Source organism: Guyanagaster necrorhizus, assembly GCF_019112545.1.
Source record: "Guyanagaster necrorhizus MCA 3950 unplaced genomic scaffold BT62scaffold_24, whole genome shotgun sequence".
NCBI lineage: Eukaryota > Fungi > Basidiomycota > Agaricomycetes > Agaricales > Physalacriaceae > Guyanagaster > Guyanagaster necrorhizus.
The window spans coordinates 665936-673944 of NW_025064903.1; the positions used below are offsets into that span (position 1 = coordinate 665936).

General features: G+C 46.9%; 4 protein-coding genes across 4 annotated transcripts; 2 read left to right on the forward strand and 2 right to left on the reverse strand.

The window, feature by feature from the left end:
- Positions 1–1079: 1079 nt before the first annotated feature.
- BT62DRAFT_996134 (uncharacterized protein) lies at positions 1080–2119 on the reverse strand. Its single transcript, XM_043190569.1, has 2 exons — positions 1331–2119; positions 1080–1280 (listed from the first exon to the last, which is right to left on the reverse strand). The coding sequence occupies exon 1, from the start codon at positions 1813–1815 to the stop codon at positions 1345–1347; it is 471 nt and encodes a 156-aa protein (XP_043036826.1). The 5' UTR covers positions 1816–2119; the 3' UTR covers positions 1080–1280; positions 1331–1344.
- Positions 2120–2190: 71 nt separating this feature from the next.
- BT62DRAFT_953777 (cysteine proteinase) lies at positions 2191–4185 on the reverse strand (the record flags this gene model as incomplete). The annotated part of the gene is made up of 8 exons (XM_043188279.1): positions 2191–2456; positions 2509–2601; positions 2655–2958; positions 3006–3161; positions 3214–3709; positions 3761–3815; positions 3872–3983; positions 4036–4185. The coding sequence occupies 8 exons, from the start codon at positions 4183–4185 to the stop codon at positions 2281–2283; spliced, it is 1542 nt and encodes a 513-aa protein (XP_043036827.1). The 3' UTR covers positions 2191–2280.
- Positions 4186–4266: 81 nt separating this feature from the next.
- Positions 4267–5447, forward strand: BT62DRAFT_935267 (B-cell receptor-associated 31-like protein). The gene is made up of 4 exons (XM_043186901.1): positions 4267–4763; positions 4817–4934; positions 4998–5054; positions 5104–5447. The coding sequence occupies exons 1-4, from the start codon at positions 4462–4464 to the stop codon at positions 5248–5250; spliced, it is 624 nt and encodes a 207-aa protein (XP_043036828.1). The 5' UTR covers positions 4267–4461; the 3' UTR covers positions 5251–5447.
- BT62DRAFT_1078690 (uncharacterized protein) lies at positions 5427–6866 on the forward strand. The gene is made up of 3 exons (XM_043179414.1): positions 5427–5522; positions 5570–5731; positions 5787–6866. Exon 3 carries the CDS (start codon positions 5895–5897, stop codon positions 6366–6368), a length of 474 nt encoding a protein of 157 aa, XP_043036829.1. The 5' UTR covers positions 5427–5522; positions 5570–5731; positions 5787–5894; the 3' UTR covers positions 6369–6866.
- Positions 6867–8009: the final 1143 nt, after the last annotated feature.

Genomic DNA, 8009 nt, shown 5'->3' on the forward strand with positions numbered 1-8009 from the left:
ACATGACCGACCTGATAGATCGATGCTAAAAATTCTGCTGCTGCCGCAATGGACATGGATAATGACTTTCTTGCGGATCCGATTAATGCTTGCATCAAATGTAGGTAGCAACGCACCATCGGTATGGCATCCTGAAAAACCGAAAGCCTAGCAGAGAATCATTAGCTCTGAGTGCTACTTTGTAAAGTCTAGCGACTGGCTGACTGGTGAATTTTATTTTGGTCTGGCAGAACGGAATGCACCATCGGTACGGCTTAGATCAGTTATCGTTTCGAACGGGCTATCGTACACTTAACGATGCATTCCCAGGACTCTGAAAATTTTTCAAGTGTGGTTTATTCACAGATCTCTCCGCATGGGAAAAAAACGGCTTCCATTGCATTCTTAGATACTGAAACTGGCCTCATGCCACTAAGGATACGCAGATTATATCACTCCTACGATATCTTGAATATCTCCGCAATCTAGAAGAACATCACTATGATCACCTGGCACTGGGTAGCAGGTCTCTCCACTTTGCAAGAAATGTACCATGGTACGACGATGTCATCACAGTAAGCGACCGACTCCCTCTCGAGGTGCCCAGTTTCCATGTACTTGCCGACGCGAAGGGTGTTTGCCTCATATGCATCTGAAGTGGGGAAGCTCGCCAGTAAATGGTTACTGGAACGACTGAATCATACTTGCCCTCACAGACACCTTGACACAATAAACCAGCATGGGAGGTGGCTTAGAAAATGTACTTTCCAGTATCCGCTTATCGTCATGCGCTAGCCTCGATTGTGTTCTCAACACACAGACGTGAACATATTGAGATGTGCTGACACCTGGAGGGTATTAGTATCAGTCTATCGAGACTGTCGCCTTTGTAGATTGTGCAAACTGCTACTACTTATGCAATTTCATATACAGTGTCCTCCCGGGCCTTCCAGATATCGATGTACCGGACCCTAGCGCGATCTTGTTATTGTCCCCACCTTGCTGTGTGCTTTTACTCGGCAGCTATTCGTAGCGGTTTAGCACGCGAGTTTGCATGGCACAACAAGAAGAAGCTTGGTCTGGGCGTCGCACAAGTGATGGTGGTTATGTAGGTCATTGTATAGATCGCCATTACTCAGTGTACGTAATGTCTGGAACCGGCGTTCACTGTGTGGACACTGCCGTCACCCATGTAATCTATAGTACCTGGACATTGAACTGAAGGGTATTCTGTGGAAAGGTATCCAGTCGGTGATGTGTAACGAATGAAGTAAATGTACAAGAATCGGTATACTTATTTTCTTGCACAAAAATTAACCTCTTGGAAAACATCAACAGAAAACATCCTCACCTTGGGAAGAAATATCAACATTCTTCAACTTTCCTCCAACTCTCCGACGACCCCTGCTGTCTCTCCTGCACGCTCCTAAAGACAAGCGCTAGCAAGACAGCTACTTCCACCGGCGCAATAACACACTGTACAACAAGGATCCATAACTCCTGTGTTTCCTCCTCAATAGCCCTGGTCCCAAGCAAGACCGTCACCAACAGAACGGTCGTGAAGGCTCCCAACCACATCGCCCCTACCACCGCCCCACACACAATACTCCCCATCGTCGTCGACGACGCAGGGTCTAAGCGGGCGCTATTACGATACTCCAAAGTAAGGATCGTCGCATGATACGCGAGGGTAACCCCATAGACCGCTGGGATCGTGAAGAACGAGTCATACCCCAGATGCAGCATGGAAAATATGAAAACGATGCTGGAGATAAGGAGCGATGCGCATGTCAACAAGAACAGCGGCGGCCCGCATCCGCGTGTAAAATTTGGCATCGATAGCTGGGCGCTCAACGCTTAGTAGTAGTAGTACAAGATTCTGAACGTGTGGAAGAGTAGACACCGCGTGTCGCCCTATATACCGAAAGCGGCGATGATTTCGTTTCCATCTCGTCAAGATAGATAATCCTACAAAAACATGGCAACGTTGTGATGACGTCGGATCCACTGCCCACAGTAGCTGTGCACCTTGCGCTTGGTTGCTGACTTGCGTGGGTTGATAGTCTTCTAGGGGGAAACGCAGAATGGTCCATCAGCATTCATTGATCCCAGTCCAAGCCGCAGCCGCACACATTTGGAGTTCCGATCGTGATGGTAGCAAGAAGCAGATAAATGGAAGTCGAAGGAAATGGTTCTGTACTTTCCAAGGGTCATGAGTTTCCGTCGAAACGGTTTGCAATTACACCAATAACAGGCATGACGATTACTTGTACACATGTTGCTTTTTGAACGTTTCTAGGTCTACACAACTCGACTTCGATATACCAAAACATAGGCGGAGGAATCCTCCCCGCCGCCGTCCAGAGTACCCAATTTGTCCTTGGGGAACACGGATACTTTGTCGTCGTCAAACTTGTACCAATCTTCATCGGCTTCGATGCTATCGAGAGCGTTAACATCCATGTCGGTGACCGGAGCTGTACAAAAGCATATAAACAAATGTCTATCTGTGAAATAAGACGGACGTACCTCCAGAGTACGACGGATCATGGAACACGCTTTTCTTAGCGAATCCAATATAATGACCGGAGTCTGCAGCCGCGCCTTTGTGCGTCACAATGGCTTGAAATACAATAGTTAGTCAAGTAATTCAACGGAGGCATGACGACACTTACCCACGAGATCATACAATCCACTCCAACTGGCTCCGGTATCAGCTTTGATGGCGGGATCCACAAGGTTATCAATCTCTTCTCGTTCTTTTGCTCTCTTCACTGATTCCGGTTCCCCGTCATCGATATCCATGGCTTGAGCTTCCGTACCACCGGCCAAACCCCGACGCCTCAGTCGAGCTTTCCGTCGTTCCGCTCGACTCTTGTCGATCTCCACTAGACGTCGGTTCACCGTCGTAAGTTTGCTTTTGAGATCTTCCGAAACAATTTCCAGAGCATCATAAGTAGTCGGGAACTTGACTTTACGCTGTAGTCAAGTTAGACAGTGAGTGGAGACACAGAGATTTCGCGTACCATGATCTTCGCTTTGCGTCCAACATCAGCCCTCCACGCGAATCGGACCATGTGAACAGTAAGGTACGCAGGTAGACGCGTAAGGCACGCGGTTTGGATATACGACGCGTCATGCCCGAGACTAGGGGAGTGTTTTGTTAGGGTTGTCTTCAGTGACTACCTGTGACATTAGCACGCCACAATTGCATGAAATAGTACAAAAACTCACGTTAGAGATTCCGGTAGCCATGTAGTTCGTATTAATTGATATATGGCACTCTAACTTCATGACCTTCTCGGTGGTAATGGTAGGAGGTTCGGGTGTTTCTGATGGATCGACTTCGAGTTTTGTCACTCGCTGGATCTCACCGGCCATCCATTGATCAAGGAACTTCTTGCTTGGATCATCCGAGTCGGGGACTTCACGCAGAGAGTTGAGGATCTGGCTGTAGGCTTCTTCCGCGTCTTGCTGGGCGAACCCACGAGCAATGCCACCACTGGCGCCGCTTCTGTCTATTTCGCCAAACTGGGGATGTGTTTGACGAAGAGCGGTCAGGAAAGCATAGGGAACAACAGGTTCGGTGGTACGAGACATGTCGTTGTAAAGGTCGCGAATGGTCAATACGAGGGGTGGCGTAGTGGATGCCTTATTGAGTGCCAATTGGAGAGGTGGTATCGCCCGGATAGCTTGAATCGTAGAGTTCATGTAACAGGTATTTCCTAAGCTAAGGAGGTTCAGTAGGAGGATATGACAAGGCTGAAAGGTAAAGAAGTACTTTTTGAGGCCCACAGGCATCGCCAGTGCCTCTGCAAGTTCGGAGTCTTCCATATCTGCAACGAGACAGTCGTTAGACCGTGTCACTGTCATTGAGAGCATATTATCCCACCTTCGAGGAAAGTAATAGGCTTCTCCGGAGGCTTGGGTAGTTCTCCAGCAGCGCCAATAACCATGAACGTCTGTCCAGCCTTGGGGTTGATCTTTTTCCAGTCTGTGTCGTCCTAGCGGCCAATCAGTCTGACATCGATGAAGGATTTTATGTAGGCGCCTGACCTTGAGAACGCCACCTTTCACCATGACCTTCATACGGTCCACTGGGACTCCAGTGACCTGGTAAATTGCCTCCTTGAAGTGCAAAGGCGGTATCTCAGGATTGAGGACGACATTGAGTGTCTTGCCAGCGTGCTTGACGTTCACGTCCATTCTTACGCGTCGTCAGTCACAGTCACGGCGAGAATATATGACATCTGTGACCTCTCGGTAATTGCCGAATCAATGCTGCAGGAAATCTCTTCCGAATTTTTCGAGTCTGGTGTAGTATTTCATACTGCACGATTACCAGAGATATACAACTATCTGTTCTTGGAATTTTCGTCCCAGCTTCCAGGTAGTCCCAAAATGGATATGTGACGTCACACTATTACGATATACTCCCTGCCGCACAGCCTGACGTATACGTGTTTCTCTTTCATCTTTACCATGACCATCTATTACTCTCTCACTTTCTTCTTGCTTGCCGCAGAAATGGGTACCTTTTGCCTCATTGTTCTGCCTCTGCCACACACCGTCAAGAAGCGCGTTTTCAGCTTTCTATCAACCTCGCCCTTTGTCGCAAAAATCGCCTATGCCTTGAAGATATCTTTCATCTTCGTAGGAATCTTATTCTTCGATGCTCTTCAACGAATGTTCCGTGTTACCGCGGAAGCTGAGCTCGCAAAATCGGGTCAGCAGGGTGTTTCGGACGTGCGCACAGAGACCAACCTTGCGGCACGTAAATTCTAGTACGTGCCTCGACTCGATGTGGAACGTGGTCTGACGTGTTTCTTTACTGCAGCTCTCAAAGAAACGTGTACCTTACCGGGTTTACCCTGTTCTTGTCCCTCGTTCTCACGCGCACCTTTTCCATCATTCTCGATCTCATTCAAGCCCAGGACGAGTTGCTGAAACACAACGTGAGCCACTGTTTTTTTTACCTTTTAAAGTTGCTTTTAAAGTTATGCCTAAAATGTCGTTAGGGCGAACTCGATTCATCGAAGGAGCTGGAGAAACTGCGAAAGAAAGCAGACGAATCGGTATGCCACTCACTGTTCTGTTGACCCCACCTCACTCACTTTTTTTTAGGATACCTTGAAGCGTGACTTAGAGAAGGCACACCGAGACCTCGAGACTCTCAAATCCCAAGCTCTCTCTCAGGCAGCAGAGTATGACCGCCTGTCCGATGACTACAACAAGGCATCCGGATCGTCTCCCAGGAGCAAGTCAGATTGAGTGGCACTCCTAGAAGTTCCAGTATGCACTTCTACAATCCTTTTCTTATTGTCGCAGAACAGGAGATGTACGATGACATTGTACATATGTGCAATCGTGACTGAAGGAGTGGGAGAATGATAATAGAAGATTGGATACATCCGCACCTACAAATGTAAATAGACAACAACAATCATCTTGTCTCAATCTTCTTCGATATTCTCACTCTCGACCGCACTTAGAAAGTATAACCTACCATTGGAGTCGTTCAAGGCGTGCATCAAGAATGAAAGGTAATATTCTCTTCTTGAAAATAAAGTAAAGTCTTACGGAAAGCCAGGAAAACGACCTGTCTGACGAACAGAGGCTTCCTGAAGACAATCAATTATGAAGAACTGGGCTGGCAGCCCGGGTATGGAGAACATACCTCGAAGAATGTGCAGCATTTGACCATGAAATAGTAGTCGGGTGGAAGGATGGCTTAGATGTGTTGCTCGTCTTCGTGTGTCTCAGGCCACCGTACATACGGCCTCCTCGCTAATTCGGTCTTTTCTCAGCAGTGGTTACGATCTTCGTTGAGCGAACGTCGCAGAGCTTACAGCTCGATTACCCAGGTCACGGCCTCGCTTCTATACGAACTGGTTAGCACTAGCGGGCAACTGTAGATGATGCCCTTGCGGACGATATTCCTCGCTCGGCTCTCATGCCTTCCTCCGATTTTCGGCCTGCAGCGTCCGAACTGTGTTGGTTTACAAGCCTCTCAGTATCGCTACCGCACTGGTCGCCGTGCTAGCGAAACATTGGATTCAGCAGCACATGTCCGTTCCATCTGGAACGCCTCGCGACCGTTGCTGCGTACGCTGGTTCCCATACATGCCTCCGGGAATTGTGCGCGCCCCTCATCATTGGATCCCACCCTGTCTGATGAGCGCGTCTTTTGGGATTTTTCTCGCTGGCCTGGTAGTACTTTCGGTGCCGCTACGTCTATAAGTCGCGTCCTTAGTTGGGGCTGTTACGTTCACTATGTTCTTAGGATACTCAATCACCAACTTTCTTCTCGTTCTCTGTCCATCATGCCCTTACAAGTCTCCGCTATTCCCATATATGTTTTCTCTTTACACACATTTCATTCGCAATAGCCCGCACAATTGGCTCGTCGTATCCATCTTGAAAACGAGAGCAACGGAGCGTTCGTACTGTCAAAGATGCAGGACAAGATGCTAGATGTAGTGCTGAGGGCGCGGGTGTCTATGCTTTATCATGGCTGTTCTCTATGTCATCCGGTCGCAGCGTCCAAAGCATTGTCTCTCAGTCCATCGGTGCACTACTGCTAAAGTCCGTGGACTTGTTGGGGCAGCACACGAAGAGTGTCTTTTTAACGTGTGTCGAGGTTATCGACAACGGTGTTAGTACTCGATCTGTCCTTGAACCGATTCAACAAGCCAAGGCCAAGCTTTCGATTCGTGCTACCTTCGACCTCCATTTCGGTTTTCGTGGGCCCATCATCCTTGCTATCATACTGGCCTGCTCATTACTGTGTACTTTTGTACATCTACAGGAAGCCAAAAGAGACTATACTGAAATAGAGGAAATGACATTTTGGAATCTATGGGGGCTGGTCCGAACTCAGAGGATCCATAGTGAAAGATATTACATAAGCTTCACAGATGGAAAAATGTTGTATTTTTTGAAGTCAAAGCAAGGCACAGAAATTTGAAAGAAGATCCAGCAGTATCAAAAATACATCGAAGTCCACAAAGGAAAGGATCTGAAGTTTATAAGGATTGACAATGGAAAGAAATATAGCAATAAAGAGGTAAAGGAATACCTCTAGGACAATAGCATACAGTTGGAATTGACTGCAGCATACTCTTCATCTCAAAATAGAGTTGCTGAGAGAATAAATCAGACTCTTATGGAGCATGCATATGCTATGCTAGAAGAACATCACTTACCAAAGTTTCTATGGCCTGAGGCAGTGGCATATGCCACATACCTGAAGAACCAATCACTAACCAGGGCCATCAAAAATGATCTGACCTCAGAAGAAGTGTTCCAGAGCATGAAACCAGATATTTCAGCACTCCAGGAATTCAGAGTAAAGTGCTAGGTGTTGCAGCAAGACAACAAGAGGTCAAAACTAGACCCAAAGTCAAGGAAATTTATTTTTACAGATCTTACAGATGAATCCAGGGCCTGAAGATATTACAACTCTCAAACCAGGCAGATTCAGACCTCAAGAAATGTTATATTTCCTGAAAGCAACACTACAGAGCCTATAGACACTGACTATATAGTCCTCCACTTTTCATTACTTGAGAAGGAGTCAGAGAGCAAAGTCAAGCAGACTCTGAATGGAAATAATAGCATTTTGGATGATTCCATGGATGCTGGAAATGCCAAATCAAAAGGGAAAACAGCCTCTGATGTGCCATCAATCAAATCAAAGTTTCCAATATGGTATAGAAAAGTGATTGAGCCACATGATAAATCAGCCTGGATTGCATAAAAGACTCAACTGAGTTACCAAACACTTCATAATCCAAGTGCACAAGCTGTGAAAACATCAGAACAACAGAGTACCTCAGAAGAATCATCTTTAGAAGCTGAAAATATTGCAATAGACTATGCATGCATTGGGGAGACTGCAGACAACCTCAGTGATGAGTCATTAAGCCTTGAAAAAGCCAAGACAAGACCAGACTAGTATCATTAGAAGAAAGCAATGGATGAAGAATACAATCTATTGACTTCCCTAGGCATATGGCAGCTGGAAGAAT